The sequence below is a fragment of the Trichogramma pretiosum genome, unplaced genomic scaffold (genome assembly GCF_000599845.2).
Source record: "Trichogramma pretiosum strain Unisexual culture from Peru unplaced genomic scaffold, Tpre_2.0 scaffold7, whole genome shotgun sequence".
In the NCBI taxonomy this organism is placed as follows: Eukaryota; Metazoa; Arthropoda; class Insecta; order Hymenoptera; family Trichogrammatidae; genus Trichogramma; species Trichogramma pretiosum.
In genome coordinates this window covers 2,277,487-2,300,003 of record NW_019641639.1, presented here as the reverse complement: position 1 = coordinate 2,300,003, position 22,517 = coordinate 2,277,487, and the positions used below count along the sequence as shown (strand labels likewise).

The window sequence follows — 22,517 nt, the reverse complement described above, 5'->3', positions numbered from 1 at the left end:
AGGCCAGAGTTTCAAGTTTAGCGTGCTAAACTGATTGTAAATTTCAAACTCTCTTGGTTTCCGAACCGAGATGAAGTTTCAAAATCAGCTTGAAAATTCTCTCGAGGAGGTTGATCTGCCTGACTAAAAATCGAGTAGCTCAAAACAGACCTTAAAAAATCGTAGAAAATCGTATGTTATGATACCAGAAGGTTTTTTTTAATAATTACCTCTATAGGAAAGGATCAGGTGAGAAATCAGGTGAGAAATGGGTTAAAAATCATGCCAAAACATCAAGTGAAAAGTCACCTGAAATCTCACCTGATTTTTGATAAAATGTTTGTATTTTATGCGATTTCAACATAACTATGAGTAATTTTACGTCAATTCTCTTAACACTGCGTCCACGCGGCATTATTAAACGAAACTGCTCAATTTCTAACTCGCCAGGAAAGCATCTAAATGCACCCATAGAGAAAAATTAAACCATATGATTTCGATATGAAACTGTTCCAGGTTTCCGATGGTGCCGTCAGATTTTCAAAAAATTTTCATTTTATCCAGAAAAACTTGACATAAACGCCATTCAACATGAATATATTGATATCAAACAAAACATCAAGTGAGAAGTCACCTGATTTCTCACTTAATTTTGAAGTGTTTGAAAAAGTGATTTTACTTTTATTCGATTTCAACATAAAGATATTACATAAATCATAAATCATAAATTATTCAGCATAAATATATTTATGTTGAATATATCTGTGTCTTATATATATTCATGTTGAAATTTCATAAAAACACAATCATTTTATCGAAAATTAGGTGAGATATCAGGTGACTTCTCACTTGATGTTTTGGCATGATTTTTGACCTAATTTCTCACCTGATCCTTTGCTGTAGGGACTCGTCGAAAAGAGTACTTTACAATGATGTATATGTGGCATTTCACGTCAACTCTCCCAGTGCCGTACAGCGCGGTATTATTTAGTCGAATCGCTAAATTTGTAACTCGCTGTAAAAGTACCTAAATCCAGAAGAAAAAAGGGTCCCCCCCCCCCCCCNATGGTTCCCCCCCACTTTCCCGACTCCGCTTTCACGACAACCATTTTCACGACAAGTATTTTTCCCGACAATCGAAAATCCCAAATCCAATTTCACGACAACAATTTTCCCGAATAAAATTTCTCGACAATCATTTTCACGACAAGTATTTCAAATTTTGTACATATGATGATGGCCCTAGCTTATATTCCCGTAGACGATGTGTTGCCAACATTTAAAGCTTTAAAAAAATTATTCCACGTTATCCTATACAGTTATGGAATCAGTATGATGCTGTGCTAGCAGGGACTCATAAAACAAATAACGTTAGTGAAGGATGGCACAATCGCTTTCGGTTAATTGTCGGCAAACACCATCCAGACTTATACAGTGCACTGAGGGAGTTCTAAAAATAACAGGCCGATGTGGAGATATCCATCGCAGAGTTAGGATTAGGACGCGCTATAAAAAGAGCACAAAAACTAAAATAGATTGCTCAGCATGAAAATATCTTCGACGGAGAAATATGTTCGTTCATTGGCTCACACTATAAATCTCTCATAGATACTTTCATTTTTTAAGTTAATAAATTTGTTATTACATATTCATTGTCATTATTCTTTATGATGGACGTCGAGAAGAATACTTGTCATGAAAATGGTTGTCGTGAAAGCGGAGTCGGGAAAGTGGGAGGTAACTGATAAAAGCAACCCATCATTTCGCTGGGAAATTGCCTCAGCTTTCTATTTGTTTTATTCAATTTAGTATAACTAAAATTCTCGCGATATAATTTTTCCAAAATCGCTATTATTGGCGATCCGGTATCCATTTCCAATTTTATGAACTTATTGTCAACTTTCATCTTAATCATGATTTTATCGTTACTATCGCTTATATTTTGTACTGTATAGAAATCATGCACGCTACACGAAATGCTATCGACCTCTTCAACGAAATCTTGCGATGCTTAGCTTTTAGGTTTACTCGCGCTCGCATTCTTCGAACTATCATTATTTTTATTCGACTCATTTTTACACACGTACGCTAGATTCCCTTTCTTTTTACAAATATAACAGGTATACTCGCGGTATTTACATTGAAGTGCGAAGTGATTCGTCTTACCGCAACGGAAGCATGCCATCCCCGCGCTGTTATTTTTTGAGTTGTTGCCCTTTTTCGCTCCGTCCTTATCTTGTTTCGGCTTGCCCTTGACTTAGTTTATCGATGCTGCGTTGTTCATGGATGTGGTGTTCATTCCAGCTGCATCGCTCAATGCCATCTCTATCTCGGTACCTACTTGAATTGCCTTGTCGAAAGTCAAGTCCTTTTCACCTAGCAGCCTCTTTTTCGTCGACTCGCAACGAATTCCACAAACGAACTGATCCCGTAGATTGTTCGTCAATCCCATCCCGAATGAACAATGCGTTGCCAATTGCTTTAATCGCGCACAAAATGATTTTACACTTTCACTCTCTTTTCGTATACACCTTTTAAAATTATAACGCTCCGCTATTTCACGCGGTGCAGGCTGCAGGTGATTCTTCATCAGCAGAGTTAGCTGTTCATAGGTTTTCATTGATGAGACATCAGGTATACACAAGTTTCGTAACAATGCGTAGCCTTTTTTTCTATAAGCGTTAATAGCAGTGGAACTTTTTTCGCTTCTGCTATCTCGTTAACCACAAAAAATTGGTCTAGGCGTTCCTGCCATTGTGTCCAGTCCTCCTCCACGTCAAAGTTTTCTATTGCTCCAATTGTTCCCTTGCTCATATCGTCAGCCGTTGCCGAATTTTGCTTTTCTCTTTTCAGTTGCTTTTTTTGTTCCTTTGCTTGCTTTTCCGCGTCGTAATTCGTATTTTTATTAAACGTCGTCGACCCTGAAGCTTCGTTATTTGTTTCACCGTTCATTCCTTTTTATACTCGTCGCTGATGTTATGTCTAGAGTCGTGGAAATAATACAAAAAACATAAACTAATAAATGTTTATTAATGTAGGATTAATAATAGTATAGGAGTACAATATGTAATGAGGTAGCACTGGTGTTACTAGATCGGAATCGTGCAACCAACTGACGACGGCTGGCTTGCAACTTGCATGTGTGGCGCCGTAGGCGCTAGGTGGCAGCATATTACGTTACATTACACTTCCCAATAAATTCGCAAAAATTGTATAATTTTGGGCAGTGTAAGCCAGATTGCTTCTTTATAGGCCTGCAGATTAGCGCAGTTTTGATGGTCGAACCGGTTAAATCGAGGTTATAGTTTCTAATGAGATTTTCTGAAAAGTAATATTGAGGAGCATCTACAGTTGAAAATTAGATACAACTAAATAATCAGATCAAATAAATCATTGCAAAAAACTACAATTTTTCGGCCACATGAATTTGATGAAGCTTCAACTTTAAGTCGATATCTCAACGAATAATGCATTTTTTGACATGAAATTTTTACAAGATATTTTTCAAACTAACTTTATTGATGTTGCGTAGTTCCGATCCCTTCATCTTTTATATAAACAAAATGGTGAATTTCGAAACTTTTTTTTTGTCAAATGTCGAATTTCTTTTCAAGCGAAAAAGTTATTTGACAATGTTTCGAACTTCGAACTCCTGATGTTAATACATTAAAGTAAAATACATGAAGAAGTTTCGTGTAAAATTGCAGCTCATTATGTTTAATATATAAAAAATTGGAGCGATTATAAAGTAACGTTTTCACGCGTGGGCCGTCTATGAGGCAAATTTCCTGAAGTGTCCTAGCGCTCTGCCACGAGGCATTTCATGTGCCAATCACTCAATTTCTAACTCGCTGTAAAAAAATCAAAACGCTCCTGAAAAAAAATAACTTACAAATTATTTCGATCGGAAATTTTTCTCAGCTTTCCGACGTTGACATTAGATTTTACGATAATATTTATTTTCACAAGAAAAAGTGGGTTTAAAAGTTTATTTTCTATTTTTCTATATAAAAATAAAAATTATCAGAAAATCTAACTACACCATGAAAAATCTGAGAAAACTTCCTATCAAAATTATGTTTTCATTTATTTTTCAGTCGAATCAGAATCTCATACGCACGAGTTCCAAGTTACAGCGAGCCGTGCACTAACTAAAACTTCTCGTGTTTTCCTTAGTTTTCATCAAAAGTACACTCTGAAAATTACCCGATGTAAAAAGACCTCATCTTTCGATTGAAAAAATAAAAAACGTGGCGTTTTTCGAGATTTGAGCTCTAAGCGTTTGATGACAATTTTCCGGTTGAAAATGAAAAACGATCGTAAAATCCTATTTTATCATCGGAAAGCTGAGAAAATTTCCTATCGAAATCATTAGTGAGTTGTTTTTTTTTAAGCGCGTTTTGATTCTTTTACAGTGAGTTAGAAATTGAGTGATTGGCCCATAAAATGCCTCGCGGCAGAGCGCTAGGACACTTCAGGAAATTTGCCTCATTGTCGGCCCGCGCGCGAAAATGTTACTTTATGATCGCTCCAACTTTTTATATATATTAAACATAATGAGCTGCAATTTTCCACAAAACTTCTTCATGTATTTTACTTTAATGTAGTAACATAAGGAGTTCGAAGTTCGAAACATTGTCAATCAACTTTTTTGCTTGAAAAAAAAATTCGACATTTGCCAAAAAAAAGTTTGAAAATTCACCATTTTGTTTATATAAAAGATGAAGGGATCGGAGCTACGCGACATCAATGTAGATAGTTTGAAGAATATCCTGTAAAAATTTCATGTCAAAAGATGCATTATTCGTTGAGATATCACGAATTAAATTTGAAATTTCATCAAATTTGTATGGCTGAAAAATTGTAGTTTTTTGCAATTATTCATATATTCCGATCATCTAATTTTCTCTAACATTTAAGTCGATGTGCTCCTTGATAGTACTTTTCAGAAAAACTCAGTTAGAAACTATAACCTCGTCTTAACCACTATCATCTTATTTTGAGCCCGTAGCGGCTGTAATCTGCAGGTCTATTAATGATAAATTTTTTTGGATCAAAAGCAGGAACGTCTCGTCACTTGAAACCTATTGAAAATATATTTTGTTCTAAATATGAACGAAAAGTATTTTACTATGTGACTTGCATGAGCATATCATCGAATGTACCTTAGATTGGCCTGGGTTTAGAAATTTAATTAATTTATATTTAATTGAAAGAATTATTGAGCAAGTTGAACAAAATTCTTTTTTACATAACGTAAAAAAGCCTAACGTACAACATAAAAAAATGATTAGGTTTCATTAAATAAGAATTTCTTGTTGTAATTAATATTGACTTATAATAAAAAATATAATTTAGATTGGAAAAAATTTTTATAATTTAATTAACTTGCATTATTTTATTTTCAGCTCCACCACTGTAAGCCCAGTTGATGATTGACAAGGCTCTATTATAATATTTTAAAATAGGGTTTCTACTCAAAATCATTGCAGATTAAGAACAGTGGATCAAAAATAATTTAAAAATTAATTTATTAAAAGACTATATGAATTAATTTTTAATATTAATATTTTTTGTTGATTTGTTTGAAAATGTTGTGTAAAGTAATAATATTTATAATAGTGACAATTTAAGAAATTGAAAAATTTGCGTTGAAATATACTTGGTACTCGAGTGAATTCATTCAAACTTTTCAATTTTGTAAAATTTTTATTTTTAAGTCGTGAAAAAAAGGTTTATTTCTAATTTAAATTTTTACAATATTTTTAACAACCACGAACTAAGTAATTAAAAATTATAAAATTCGATATAGAACAATTAAATTTACAATGCCTTTATAAATAAAATATTATAATGTTTAAATGTTCTTCGATTCCTATAACAAAAACTCATTTATTTTATTAAGCTATCAAAAGAATAAAACAATTTAAGGGGGGAAAAGTACCTAAAATCTAAAAAAAAATTTTTTGCTTATTGACTTTTTTAATAGCATTTTTATTCAGCTTTCCAGAGCCGTAATCAGAATTTTTTAATTTTGATTTTATCGAGAGGTACAGCCTATTTAGTACCGATACTTTTATGATTATTACAGCAGAAATTAATAAAACGACTCAAAAAAAAACATTGCCGTTCTTTCATGAATCTCCGGACTTTCATAAGTCGGTAGCGCCATCTGTTGATACTTGTTTTATTCTTTGGTTATAATACATCCAGTAGAACTTTGTTTGTTTACATGACTATAGGTGTACAGCAACGCCACCACTCGCAGCACGTGGCTTTCGGCATATCTTCTGTCTCTCTCACTTTCGTGCGCGAGACCGGATCAAATGTCAACAACAGTGTGCTGAATGCTTCTTGATTTTCCAATGGCTACAAATTACATTTTTTTGAAAGTGAAAAAAGTATATCTGTGGTGGAAAGGGAGAACCGACCAACTCCATTTTTCGTGTTTTTGAGAAAACCGTGGTTGAAGTTGCGTATGAGTGCATAGCTAGACGCGGACGACTATAACTCTGTACCCGATATATTTTAACTTACAATGATGTATCTTTTGGCTCATGTAACTATCAAATTGATAAAGTAGATGCGAAGCGAAAAAAGTGTACTTGGTCGGTTTGACCGAGAAACGTCTTGCACCCAAGTCCACATGCTCAATTTCTAAGTCGCTGTATAACCATCCAAACTCACCTGAAAAAAAACTAACTAATGGATTCGATAGGAATTTTCCTCAACTTTCTGATGGTAATATCAGATTTTCCGAAATTTTCCATTTTCACCGAGGAAATTGCCATCAAACATCCAATATCTTGAACATCGTAGATTACTGCTGCGTCAAGTGCCCTAACGGTCACAGTGCTCCGGCAGCATCCAATGAAGCGAGAGTTGTATAAACAACGTTCCAATATCATATTCCATCATTTTTAAACCAAAGATGAGGGAGTCACTGAAATGGACTTGGTCGGTATGGCCGGTCACTTTTTGTTTCGAAAGGGACTTGGTCGGTTTGGCATAGTGCTGTACCAAACAATAGACGCAATTTCCGGCCATTCAGACACTTGAACATCAAAGTTGACACTAAATGTAGGTGTTTAACGTCATAAACTCGATTTCGAAATAAATGGAGTTGGTCGGTTCTCCCTTTCCACCACAGATATGTAGAGTGCAATTATATTTTTACAACTCAACATAGTGTTTCATAATGAAGCTATGAAGAAGTTTCAATAGCTTTTTATGAAAATGTGACATTTTTAGCAGTTCAAATTCAAGAATTACAGCAGTGCATATGTAAATTGACATATAAACATTGGGTGACAAACTCCTACGAGTAGCATTTGCTCAAACTCGTTCTTCACAACTCAAAGCTTTTCAGGAGCAAGACGGCAAGGACGACACGATAAAGGCGGACCCTCCGTATATGATGGACGGTGTTGTGTTTTACTGGAATCGGCAAACCAGATGGACAGACGAGGTCTGGAAACGTCGAGATAATGTCGGAGTAAGCCCCCGTAGCTGAGATGGTTTTCACACTGCATTGATTTGAGCGTTGTAAAAATGCAGGAACACTCAGGCTAGTTGAACCATCGATTAATCGTTTGTCACAACGATCTGGAAGCAAATGATAATGAGCTTAAAAATCTGAGCCCAAAATAGGTTGCGAAACATCAGCAACGACGAAACGCCAACCGAAACTCCGCCGAAGGCCAAAGTCTTGGTTAATTAAATAATTGTTAATCGCGTTCACGATTCTGCCGTTTTTTATACAGACAAACAATTGATTTTTTGGAGTTCAGCGGTTGAATTTTTTCACTTTGTGTACGATTCAAATTGCATTGTGGCTTTGATCTTTAGATCATTTAGATTTATCTTTAGATCATCTTTAGATGTTTTCAACTCCACAGATTTGAAATTAGCTTAGAAAAATTTCTCGTATTTTAAATAATCTTGAAAATCATCGTCCTATCTTAGCTTTTCGTGGAAAATCAACACTCATAAAATTATGAGTTAAATTACTGCCTAAACAGATCGTTGGAGAACTCCAAAAAATCAATTGTTTGTCTGTATGAAAAACGGCACAATCGTGAACGCGATTAAAAATTATTTAATAACCCGGCCATAGATCAGAAACTGGCCATTTGAATACAACGCGACTAATATTCTTAACGCGAGTAACTTCATAACAAAAATCTAAAAAATTTGAATCAATAAAAGTAACATCATTTCTTCTTGTACACAAATAAGTGATAGATTTGACCAAGACCTCGGTAGCGGCTAGCGAGACTGGTATAGCACTCGCCGGCTATTGGCGAGGAGTTCCAGGTTCAACTCCTGGTCGAGGTTGAATTTTTTCACTTTGTGTACGATTCAAATTGCATTGTGGCTTTGATAAAATAGTCATCTTTAGATGTTTTCAACTCCACAGATTTGAAATTAGCGTAGAAAAATTTCTCGTATTTTAAATCATCTTGAAAATCATCGTCGTATCTTAGCTATTCGTGGAAAATCAACACTCATAAAATTATGAGTTAAATTACTGCCTAAACAGATCGTTGGAGAACTCCAAAAAATCAATAGTCTAGGTTAAGGTTTAAATAACCGTAAGTTCTTATAATGCTATTTTTGGCGGCGGTGAGTTGTATATCGGTGACTGATCTTCGTTCACGCAGTAGACGTCGAGGAAAACAGCATAAGTCAGAGCCGGTGTCGACGAGATAACGATGCTTCGTAGATTTTTCCACTACAAATAAGCGGCTCTTCGATGATGGACAGTCGGCTGTCGCTACTGACCGTCCTTGGCGTTTCCCTTGCAAGGTGGGACGTGTTTTTTCGCCCTATTGCCAAATCGATGACAATACCAACATGCAGGTTCATCATTATCTTGAGCACGATTCGTCGATTTTGACCGATTGCGATTCTTCGATCGTTGCTGTCCCCACTTAGAAAGAGATCGTCGTAGCTCGTTGACTTCGAGGGTCAATTTCTGAACAGCATTCACAACGTCATTGAAAGCGGAAGGAAGTACCTGATCCAGTGGGCTAGCAACAGCGTGTACTGCGGAAATTATAGAAATCTCATATATTTTGGCGGACAAATCAGAAAGTTGCTCGAGAGAAAGTTCAGGCCGAGCTGTCAAGATCGTTAGTGCGTGAGTAGGCAGACGTCGTAGCCAATGACGACGAAGTAAGTTGGGTTGAATCACGGTGGGACCGGTTGATGATTTTAAATGCCGTTCGAATTGATATGGCTTACGGTCGCCGAGTTCCTCATCGTTCAAAAGCTGATGAACACGTTGCTCTTCTGAAGCGGAGAGCCTTTCAATGAATATTCGTCGCAAAGATTACCTTGGTAGCAAAATCTTTTTGAACCTGATGCAAATTTGACGCAAAGTACTAGAATGTAAGAAAATTTCAGAAGAAATGAACCCGTTAATTTCTGCAGACAATGCAATTCCTGCTTAATATTGAAACAGTAACAATCGTGCAGCAGAATTGTATCAATTTTATTGCGATAATTTTACCAAGTACTTTCTGAATGTTTTAGTAATTCTCTTTGAACAATAATTGATCTGAACAAATAAATGAAGGTATCATTTCGATAGGAAATTTTCTCAACTTTTCCATGCTGCATTCAGGTTTTCTAAAAAATTTCATTTTCACGTGGAAAAATTAAAAATAAACCATAAAGTTCACTTTTTCCATACTGAGTTTTTCGATATATTTAGCTCTCCGTATTTCATGGCAATTTTCTGGGTGAATGTGCGACGTATTGAAAAAGCTGATACCACCATCAGAAAGCTGAGAAAATTTCCTATCATAGTAGTTAGCTATTTTTTTTAAAATGAGTTTTCATACATTTTGAGCGACTCAAAAATTGAGTAATTGGCCGTATTTACGGGAAAACATGATTTTTCGTCCTCTAAATCACAAAAGTAGCTATAAAAATAGACACTATTAAAATGTCAATGGTTCCTACGTTGTAAGATGTTCCCAGGACCCTCAGAAACACTTCCCAGGGTTCCGTATCCACGTAGGTTGAAAAAAAAATTTGCCGTGATTCCACCTCAAAAAATGCGTTTTTCTTAAAGAATTGCTCATATAACGTATACAAATAATACGTTTCACTATATGACGTGCGTGAGCGACGAGCACAACCAGAATTGGCATGCACTCGTTCGCACGCAGAACCATGTGTATGGCGGCGCACTATGTGGTCAGTAGTTTAAGACTACTTTTATTTCGCTAGATGACAGAGTTTTTAAGCAAGATTTTTTCAATTCTAACAAAAAAAACTTTTTAAATTCACTTTGATCAGAAATTGAATTGAATGCTGAAACAGTTGACTAGTGATCTGCGCAATTAATTTTTCACATGTTTGTGCTACCAGAGTCTCCGCAAAATTACAGGTTTTACGCGAGAGTATTACCTTAGAATGACCGCTCGGAGCATCGGGTTGGTATCCGGAATCGACGACGACTTTCTCTAGGAAGCCACGATTTAGCCGCGGAAATATCACCCCACGTAACCCGCTTGGAGCACTAGGTCAAAATCCGGACTCGGTGATCACAGTCCCCGGGAAGTCGCGATGTTATTGTACAGAAATAACCCCGGGCAGCTCGTTTGACACATTAGGTCGGAATCCGGACTCGACGATGACTTTCTCCAGGTAGTAACTAAGAATTTTCTTCACCAAAGAGGAAGAGGAAGAGAAGAAGCTGCGCCGGAGGAAGAAAATTAAATCTTATTCTTATATTTTTGCGTTAAGTTATGTTCCTAAACTATTCAAATGGGAATCTTAAATCGTAAATGATAATCAATTTCTTGGCTATGATATTATTGAAATCAAATAAATTATGTCAAGTATTGAACAAACTCACAATTTTTTGTTTCAAACTAATAGCCTACTGAAATGTTTACAATAAAATAAATCAAAACCGTGGTAACACTTTTTCAAAAGTTTCAATAGGGGCAAGTATGACAGTCTGATCCTTTTGAGTCTAAATTTAAAATCCTTTTGTTTTTCAAATTGTTAAAACTCTCAATCTCAATCCACCATTTATTAATTACTTAGTTATGATAGTAATGAAATCCAACATTTAGACAAGTACTCACGCAAAGTAATATTATTATTGGTTAAGTTGTGAAATGAAAAGGCAGTTTTAGTTGAAAGAAATTTTATTTATTATGAGAGCTTTTGAACCGCTTATAATGACGGTCAACTCAAATCTGGCGTCTCGTACGAGAGAGAGCGATGCAGCGTAAACAAACAACATAGCAATCGAGAAATAAAAGAAAATCAGCCGATTCGAACGGCCCGAACAGCCGCTCCGAGACCTGTACGACTCGAAGCGGTGTTCGTCCGTCCTTTTCTACGCATTACTGTGGCCCCAATGATTTCGAAACATTGTGCATACGGCCCATCGAGCCTATACGCTGTTTCACTTTTTTTAAATTTCTTACCGCGTCTCTAAGCTCCACACTAGCTCCCCGAAAATTCGTGCCGTTGTCACTGTACAATTTCAGAGGAAAACTCCACCTACACTGAACGAAATCATTATTCCAGTACCGGAAAAGTCGATATCATGTGACATGAAAACACAGTTTTCTTGTGACAAGAAGAGTGATTTCTTATGACAAGAATTCGATCTTCTTGTGGCAAGAAAACTGACTTTTCTTGTCACAAGAAAACTAACTTTTCCTGTACCATGATAGCGACTATTCTTGTAGTATGCTGAGCAATTACCTTACACGGCTCAAGCTTTAACATTATACACGACACTGACAACATTTAAAAGCGAGTTCTAAATGTCGAACTCGATAGGCTGCCACATTATTGCATACTTAAAACAGCACACAGAGTCCGAGCTCGATACTGTTCAATGGACAGTTTGAATGCGACCTGCTATTCGAAACACAAACACAGCGCGAGAAGTCGGCGGCTGCTCCGAGATACTCATGATTAACTCACTGCACGCAAAACACACTCACGTTCACTATATTCACGCATGTTTACTGAGAACACACCATTAGGCACTGGTTGCTGCAGGCATAGAAACTTTTCAAACCGAGTTCTTAAATCTTACTATTTTCGTCACTGCACATAAACACAAACACGCTGCACAGACAAACACATGCGAGACGACGATGCTTCGCTGACCGTTGCTACTCGAAGGGACACACACAGGCACACACACATACACGAATAAACGCGCGGGTCGAGCAGTCGAATTTCTGCATTTTGGGAGTAACGACCGATGAGCTGACAACTCGACTGCTCGCGCGCGAGTTCATTTATTAATGTGCGTGCGTGTGTGTATCCCTTTGAGTAGCAACGGTCAGCAAAGCATCGCATGTAATGCGTTCGTCTGTGCAGCGTGTTTGTGTTTATGTGTGCAGTGTCGAAAACAGTACGATTTTAGAACTCGGTTTGAAAAGTTGCTATAGTACCTAATGCTGTGCTCTCCGTAATCGTGCGTGAATATGTGTACATGTGTGTGTTTTTACATGCAGTGTGTGATAGAGTCGTGAGTTGATCGTGAGTATCTTGGAGCAGCCTCCGACTTCTCGCGCTGTGTTTGTGTTTCGAATAGCAGGTCGCATTCAAACTGTCCGTTGAGCAGTATCGAGCTCGGACTCTGTGTGCTGTCTTAAGTGTGCAATAATGTGGTAGCCTACCGAGTTCAACATTTAGAACTCGGTTTAAAATGTTGTCAGTGTTGTGTAGTGTTAATGCTTGAGCCGTTTAAAGTAGTTGCTCAGCATACTTCGACAAGAAAAGTCCCTATCATGGTACAGGAAAAGTTAGTTTTCTTTTGACGAGAAGAGTCAGTTTTCTTGCCACAAGAAGACCGATTTCTTGTCATAAGAAATCACTCTTTTGGTCACAAGAAAACTGTGTTTTCATGTCGCATGATGTCGACTTTCCCGGTACTGGAATAATGATTTCGTTCAGTGTAGACGCGAACCGCTGCAATGCCATTATAGCCGAATTTGTGCTCAGCGAAGCTGCTAATTCCAAATGAATTGCCCGAATCGTCAAACACGTAAATAAGACTCCCCAGCGTTTCTCGCGTTGTCTACCTATCTTTATAAATACGGTGTATAGCGTATTTACTAATTATATCGCGTAAACACCACCGTAAACCCACGATCCAGTAACGCTGTTGCAATTCATTCATTACCGCCTCGTGACTTCTATGATAATCCCGCACATGATAATGTTTTATTATTAACTGAACGGCGTAATGTTTTGCGTCAAGAATCACCGGCTGAAATCTCTCGCGTGAAGATGGAAGAAATTGCACGTGACTATTTGAATGCAACAGACCCGACTCGTCGATAAACGGACATAACGATGCTATACGGCTATTACGTGAAAATTCTTTATTTTTCTTTAAATTACATATCTCTTTTCCAAACGAAATTTGTTGAATTTCTAAAGCCCATAAAAACTCAGCATGTTCTTGACATTGCAAATGAGTACGCGACTCTAAAATCTCGAGCCATCTATCGGTTGCTTCTAAAACACATGTAGCTACACACAGCAATCGTAATCACGACGAAAAATGCTTAAAATCCGGTAGGTAAGCGGAAACTTCCTTCGCGACAAACGTAAGCACGATCGGTTTAGCTTTGATCTCTTGATCAACAAGATTAATTGAACTCTTCGCGATAGAATCTAATTTTGGCCAAGCCTTTTCATTGTCACACACAAGACTCGGACCTAAAAACCAGCGACTATTAGCATTCATTGCATCTGGTGCAAAACGCGTCGCATCATCGGCCGGAGTATGCTTCGTTGGTACCCATCGCCATACTGCAGAACGACTCTTTTCTTTTATCTCGCTTAAACGATTTGCAACAAAGGTTTTATAATTACGCTGATCTGATTTAATCCATTGAAGCACAATTTGTGAATCTGACCAGAAAAATATCTTATCGGCTTTAAAATCATACTCACGTAAAATTACTTCGCTTAACCTTGTAGCCAAAACTGCTGCTTGCAATTCTAAGCGTGGGATCTTCAAAGTTTTTAACGTAGCAAATTTGCACTTTCTCGTAATTATTGTTGAATAAAACGAACCGTCTGATAACGAAAAACGCTAGTACGCGACCGCAGCAAAAACTTTTGAGCTTGCGTCACAAAAAATATGTAACTGAGAAGAAATAATCTTTAAATTTCCGAAATAATAACAACAAGGCACGCGAACTTCTTTCACTTTTTTTAACTCTTGCAACCACCATAACCATTCCTTAAAATCTTGCGAGCCTAAAAACTTGTCCCACTTAATTTTGCGAGCGCAAAAGTCCTGCATCAAAATACGCGAATGAATCGTTACCGGCAAAATTAAACCGAGTGGATCGAAAACAGACATGATCCAACTTAGTACCTCGTGTTTCGTAGGCACTTTGCTACTGTCGACCGAAACGCCCAGCGTATTAAACTTATTAAAATTAAAAGGGAGTAAATCTAACTTCGCATCCCAGTGCAGACCTAAAACCCTTTCATCACTCGAAACTACACAGACAGCACTATTTTCCTCGACAACTTCATCAATATTTTCCAAAACGCGACGCCCATTACTTGCCCACCCATGCATCTCCTAACTGGCAGCACTACTTATTTCAATAATTTGTTTTACGCGACTACGAGCTTCTTCTTCGATATTGCAGCTCTCTAAAAAATCGTCCATATAAGAGATTTTCTCAATACTTCTAGCTGTGTCTGAAAAAACTTCTTTGAAATTCAACGCGTTTTTATTCTTAATAAAAATAGCCGTAGCCGGGGACCATTTAGCAGCAAACAACACAGAATTCATAACGTATTCCTGTATGTTTGAAGTACCTTCTCCCCTCCAAAGAAATCTCTGCACGTCCCTGTCCTCTTTCCTAATTTTTATGTTCAAAAACATATCGCGAATATCACCTTTTACAGCGAAAGGTCTTTGACGAAAACGCATCAACACACCCAAAAGAGATTTCAAAAGATCTGGTCCCGCTAAAAGTAAATCGTTAAAACTGACCGATTCTGAATTAGCTGCCGCGTCAAAAACTACTCGCACTTTCCCTGGCTTATTAACATTTTGCACTCCAAAATGGGGCAAATACCAAACTTTACCTTTCGGCGGACTGTCTACCTTTTCTGCATAGTCCTTCTCAATAAAATGATCAATCTCTTTGATATATAATTTAGCATACACTGGATCGCGATTAAATTTCCTCTCGAACAAATGAAATCTTCGCAAAGCATTTGCTCTACTACCCGGAATATTCAATTCATCTGCTGCCCACAATAAACCGACCTCCCAAACATTATCAGTCCTACGACTAGTGTTTTCCAACAAAGAAATCGCACGAGAATTTTGGTCGCACTATATACCTTTATCAACGATTCCCAACGACTCCTTATCGAAATAATCATGTAACAATTTTTCGAAAATACCCCAATCAGCCCTTTCATCTTCCACCCTTTCTACCTGATCCTCCGTTGAAATTGACAGTGACAAGCAACACGGCTTGGAAAAACTTGATGGAATTTTACCGTGCGCTGCCCAACCCAACGAGCATCGTGACAACACAAAATCGTATTATTGTACGAAGATACTCTCCTGACTTGTAATTAAACGACTAAAATCTTGACCAATAATCATCAATGGAGAAACGTTGTATGGTTCAAGATCTACGTTATACCTCTCTTTGCAAAACGTAGCAACCGAAGAAGGAAAATTTAAATTTGGCAAACTAAGTTCCTCTGCCACAAAAACATGTTTTAAATCGAAAACATCATTGCTTGACGAAATTTGAAACTCAAGAAATTTTAAATAAGCAGACCGATGCATGACAATCAATATAAAAATACATTACAAAAAAATTGTCTTCCATGTCGTCGACGTCAGCTCTGCTGCTTATGCGGCTGCTAGTACTGATACTCAAACTGCTATTGGAGATGATGTTCTTTTCGCTCTGACACTTACAATCACGAGGCAAAAATACAATAACTCACTATTAGGAAGAATGGAAGGAAAACGCTTCAATGAAGCTAAAAAATCAGACCCCCGCGTATGCGGAAGCTGACGATTGAGTCCACTCAGGAGGAGTGTCCTCACCCTGCACGCCTACCTCGTGTACGTAGCACAGTAAGGCAACGCGCTTTGGCAGTAGCTCTTAATAAGAGACAGAGCCCTTCGTTGGCACGAGCGAGTGTACGGCCTTACCTTACCTTAACGTGTAAGGTAATCCTCCAGCAGCACAACTACCACGGTGATGGCGATGCGCTTTGACGTTGCGAGAGAGCTGCCCACTAATTATTGACTAAACGTTGCGTTAGATTTCGGCTTGGAATAGGTATTTGAATTATTGTTTTGATGTGGTTTTGTGATTAGATTATTTTAAGAACGAGCTCTCGCTGCGCACGCCTTTTATAGGTCAAGGCCAGTGCTCTTTCCTTTCCCACTTTTCCGTGGTCTGTCCTCGCTAAGTGGGTCAAGTCACAGCACTTTTCTCATGCTAATTATACGTGAATAAAGGAGAGATCCTCTTCCCACTAAGGCAAATTTTCGGTATCTTGAAGAGCGCTCACGCGCGTCTACCTGTGTTCTCCACCACACGGGCTCAGGGTGGGATAGGTCATAGGCATAATTGGCTGTGCCTCTCCTCGCTTGCACGTTTCGTCTTGCGCGCGTGTCTCTCCTTCCTCGCCGAGTATGTCGGTAAAATGGCTCGCGAGTACTCGATCGAGTTTGTACCGTTGCAATATATATAAAAAAAGAACTGATACTCGGAAAAAATGAAAACTTATAGACCAGCAAATAGTGCCAGATTATAATTTGTGTTGATAAAAAAAACGTTGAACCCTTTTTCACGCAGCTTAACGTTTTTGTGACTGACCACCACGATTCAGAAAAAAGTACTGGACCGATCATTCTGCAATTTTCACAGCTTATTGTTGAGATATATGGCTATGTTTGGAACCTCTAACATTTGAAAAAAATTGCATCTAACAATTTTTTTAGACCGAAAATCTCAAAAATACGATTTTTTTTTATTTCATTTCTTTTAACGGACGCCATTTAGTCATTTTGAAATGAAATTTTTTATTTGGAGATTCCAACCATATTCAGTACCTTCACGAACAAAACGGCTACTTTTTTTAGATGAATTTTTCGATCTGAATCGTAGTGGCCAGCAGTGGCGTTTTATTTTCTTACCGAGATTCAGTGTATATGCGTATACAAGCAATTCCGGAATTTAGTTTCAAATTTTTTGTCTCAAAACGGAAAAAAATTTTTTCTTTGGACGCATATTGTGATTATGGGGTATTGTTCTTGAAGGTCTTAGGAAGCTAAAAAAATGCGTGAACATGGAATTTAAAGATAGGTAATTTTTTCTGGCTACTTTTGCGTAATTTGCCTGTAACAAATTTGTTACAGGCAAAAGCCGCTTTAGGCAAAAGTCGCTTTTGCCTAGACAAAAACAGAAATGCCTATGATTTTAGGACATAATTTACCGAAATGCCGTTAAAATTATAGGAAATTCCTAAACAATTTAGGCAATACCCGAAATGACTGAAAGTTTTTAGGTAAAACAAGCAATGCCTAACCGATTGCAGGCATTTTCGTTTAGCCCCCTCGGAGACGTCGGTCGGTCATGATATTATGGACATAAACACTACACTATGTAGTACTTCTATTGCCGCTACGAGGTGCTCGTCTAGTTCGAAAGAAGAATCATCAAGGTCTCGAGATATATGTAAATAAAATTATCATTTAATTCATTACATCTTTTTTCCTATAATATTCTTTTTTTTCAAGATCGGAATAAGATATGTGTCAGCAACACTTTTTGAATCTAAGAGACGAAACAATCAACTTCTGGGGGTCAAGGGGGTCAAGTGTAAAAAAAAATTAAGTGCTTTGCAACTTAAAATGTCACAATAGCACAACTTGTCTAAATAAGTAATGAACTATCAATAATACGATATATTGACAAATGCCTCAAGGCTTAACTTTAAATTAGTTTTATGCTAATAAATTAATAATTAATAATAAATTCACGACTTATTATTCATTCATGGTTTTCAATGTATCAGTTCACGAAAATTCCTACAGTCCTACAGAAGCATTAGTATTTATGTCGATAATATCACGACTGACCGACTTCTCGAAGGGGGCTACATGAAAATGCCTAAAATCAGTTAGGCATTGCTTGTTTTGCCTAAAAATTTTCAGTCATTTCGGGCACTGCCTAAATTGTTTAGAAATTTCCCATAATTTTAACGGCATTTCGGTTATGTCCGAAAATCATAGGCATTTCTATTTTTGCCTAGGCAAAAGCGACTTTTGCCTAAAAGCGGCTTTTGACTGTAATATATATACCCTTACAATTTCTAAAACAAATTCTTTCCCGTACGTACTTTAGGAGTTACTTTATTCAACCCCACATCACTGATTGTTTTAAATATCATTTATCCTTCCCAATAAATTTGCGAAAATCGTATAGTTTTGGGCAATGCTCCCTTAATTTAATCATTGACAGTTTGAACAAGTAGAGTCACCTCCCCAGTGATTGAAAGGTTTAGAAAAATTCTGCTTTCAAGCAGCTTGGATGCATGTTTTCAGTCAATTTCAGGTGATCGAATCAATTATAGTTTGTCAAAGTTCATACCTTCCTCTACCTATTAGAATTTTGACAGAATTTTCAATTGAGTTTTTCATTTATAAAAGTTCATGAAAATGAAAAATAACGTGCTTTACCAGTGAATGAAAGCCGCAACCCTTATAAAAATTTCCAATAGGATCCCGCGAAATTCCTATTGGAATCCTATAGGACTCCTGTAGGAATTTCGCGAGATCCTATAGGAAATTTTTGTAAGGGAAAACCAGTAAATGGAAGTATAAATATAAACATGCGTTGATATGATAATCAATATCGACTGTAATATATCACCTTTTTTATTGAATAAGAAACTAAAACATAAATTTATCATCCAAACCAAGCTCTTCATTGCAATGATTAAAATAAGGACACCTGTGTTAAATGATATAATTGAAGTATTTGAAGGTTATTTTATGATTTTTCATGTTGTAGGACAAGATTTGGTGATTTTACCGGGATATTTTTTATAAATTTGTTTCATTTGAGTAGAGAAGAACCATTTTACAAACATTTTAAAACCTCATAGATAAAGATTGGTTCAAAACTCCAATCAAAATATGCTTATGTTTGTACTTTCATTTACTGAGCAAGTGCGAACTGTTCGCAACACCAGTAAATGAAAGTTGAAAAAGAGTGAAATTTTTTAATTAAAACTTGATTTTGCACTGGAAATGAAATTGTTTAACATATAAATGACAGTTTTAAAGGTTACTAGTCCGGTATATAAGGTTTTGAGCTGCTCATTCTTTTACGGTGAATCATCCAAATTTTAACGATCTTCAGCGATGATGTACAAAATCACCGTATTTTACGGCGCAGCGAACGATGCGTTCGTAAATTAATTCCTATCGTTAAAGTAAATTGAATCTGGACCTGATAACCGTTCGAATAATTAGCAATAATACCCAAGAATAGCATGAAAATTCGTCGTTCATGAATAATGTCGTTATCAATTAATAATTTTTGTTTAAAGAAGTGCTTTCATTCACTGGTATGCTTTTAATCACTGGATGGGTGACTCTATTAATGGTGAAGAAAAAGTTTTTTAAAATTTTTTTTTTTAATTTTCAAACAAAATTTTTTTCAGTTTCCAAACCATCATTCAAGAAAGTTCCTTGCCAATACATTGGCAGCGGGTTTTTCTGTTTTAATTCTTTACATAATAAATCCAATATGAGATGATTTCTAGCTAAGTAAAATTAAAAAATTAAAATAAAAAATGAACACATGTTTTTATCGTTCTGTTTATTTCAACAATTTGATAATAACGTATTAATTATTTAATAATATGCAATAATCATATTACAATATGGCGATTGTATTTTCACCAGTTTTAACAAGGGATCATCATTTTTGTATAATCAACACTCGTTTATTTCATGATTATACTCCATATAATAGCCCAGCGTAGAAATATAACAAACGTACCTTTAAGTATATATTTATATCTCTGTATTCGCATATGTATTTACTATTTATAAACTAAGTTGTTTATCGAGACTCTAAAATATTATAATTATTTTCTTTAGTTTATTTTCAAGTTTGTTTAAAAATTAACGGAAAATAGCGCCCTGAACTCGGAGGACATCGTCATCGTTTTTCATTAAACTGCGTCACCAAAATAAACCAATTAACTTCAATTTTAAACTTTTGTGTCATGAGACGATAAAGTTTTTAGGAGCTTTACCATTTTTGGTCTCATACATAAATGGGTTTTCATCGCTTAATTTTATTGATATATCACACTATGATTAATTCCTATCAATTAATTACTTATTAACAAAAATATCATGTGCACCTTTGAATCGATAATATATGATTATCGATTCATACAGGAAGTTATGAACAACAAATTGACGCAATTTTCCGTTACGATGCTCGATGCTTTATCGCTCAAATGTTACATTTTTGTTACGTAAATATTCTTATTGGAATTGGTTAAAATTTGGAAAGGTTAAATTGTATTAATATAATTTTATTTAATTTAGACTTAAAATCGTTTTAAATTTTATAAAAATTTTATCTCGTTTTTTTAATCTCTCGGTTTTATTATCCAATAATTTTTGAGAATTATTTTTTAGTGGCCAAAATGAGTCATAATTTTATTGTCTACGTGGAGACGAACACAAAAAATAGATTTACTTATGAGCGATTTCCTGTCAATTTAACTGGTTGAACATTTTTTTATGTGTCTAACATGGTGGATATATTTTTTGACATGTCAGAAAAATTCCAAGATTTTGGTAGAATTTTTGGGACAGTCTATACATTTTTTTAGAAACCCCGGTTGAATTTTCCAGGAATTTATGATTGTCGCAAGTATTTAAATAATTCCTTGCTTAGTATTGGGTAACTTTATCGAAGAAGTAAATCACAGTTTTATATTGGGAATTGTCCAAGTTTTTCAAAAAAGAAAAAAAAAAGAATCTGGACATTTTAGAGACTTGTAAAATTGATAGAAACAGAAAACTTAAATTCGAAATAAGTATTATCTAGACGTTTATCTGCATAAACATTCACATAACTTCCTTAATATCTCATCTACTGACTCATAAATTGATTTGATGATTTGATTATTTGTAATGCCTAGAGAAATCAATAAGTCGCGAAAACGTGCAAAAAGCATCGGAAAAAGGCCCGAAAATAAGAACTTTTTGATGTCTCTAGGCCGTGAAAATAATCGAACTATTATAAAAATTTATGAAGCAGTAGTTGACATTTTTAGGAAGTTTTGCAAATATTTTTGAAGAGATCAAAGTCCAAATCATATTTAATTTTGAGTTTTGTGTTTCATTCTAAAGTACTATTTCCTACAGTGCTTTGATCACTTTGGAATACGTTTTTCTGAATATTTGAAAAATTTTCAAAGAAAAAATTTTTGCTTTGAGGGATCATGGAAGAAAAAAATATTTTTATGTTACTACATTACAGTATTTACAAAAATCGGTTGAAAAAGTGAAAATAATTTTTTTAGAAAACAGATAACAGCCTTTTTCAATACCTCTTATGAAAGTATTTTATACAATTTATATGCACAAAAATAATTAAATACAGTCTTACAGTACTATGGAGTTCTTACTCAGGTGAAAATGGTATGTTAGATCTCACCGCAAATCTGATATCAGATCTGATATAAGTTCTGGTGAACGCACATCAGATCTTATGTCAGATCTTATATCAGAATTTGTATACGATAATTGACATCAGAACTTACATCAGATCTGACATCAGATCTAATGTCAGATCTGAAACTACTGTATCGCCCCTAATTGTTTAAACAATAAATTTATTAATGAATAAAATTTGATAATAAATTAAGTTGCATTTTGATAATCATATTAATAATATCTTTAAGAATAATTCCTCCAATGTTGGGTTTTTCATGAAGTGAATTTAAATTTATTCGGTAACTTTTATTGTTTAAGATTTGTTATTAAATTTTAATTATTAATAAACTAAATTAAAGGCGTTACAGTCACTTCAGATCTGATGTAAGTTCTGATGTCGATTATCGTATGCAAATTCTGATATAAGATCTGGCATAAGATCTTATGTGCGTTCACCAGAACTTGTATCAGATCTGACATGAGATCTGGAGTCAGATCTGATATACTATTTTTACCTGGGTAAGCCAGGCATTGAATATATCTAAGTTACCAGACGTAGAATTCCACAGGATCGTATGACTCAATTGAATTCTATGAGGTCTTATTTTGTTTTATAGAAATGGCCATGGTCGCTACTAAAAGCTAAACATCAGATCAACTTAAAATACTTGCAAACTCCACTTAAATAGAATTAATTGATTCATTTTTTATCATTTTTACATAAATATTCTATTTAGTCGAATTTGCAAGTAATTGAAGTTGATCTGATGTCCATGTTCTTAGT

General features: G+C 35.7%; 1 protein-coding gene across 1 annotated transcript in view; it reads left to right on the top strand.

Annotated features, from left to right (window-relative positions):
• Positions 1-5,418, top strand: part of LOC111693809 — a 29,983-nt gene extending 24,565 nt beyond the window's left edge. Inside the window, exon 4 of the mRNA XM_023459588.1 lies at positions 5,388-5,418. Within this exon, the coding sequence (XP_023315356.1) occupies positions 5,388-5,418 (31 nt within the window). The remainder of the gene's footprint in view (positions 1-5,387) is intronic.
• The last annotated feature ends 17,099 nt before the right edge of the window (positions 5,419-22,517 follow it).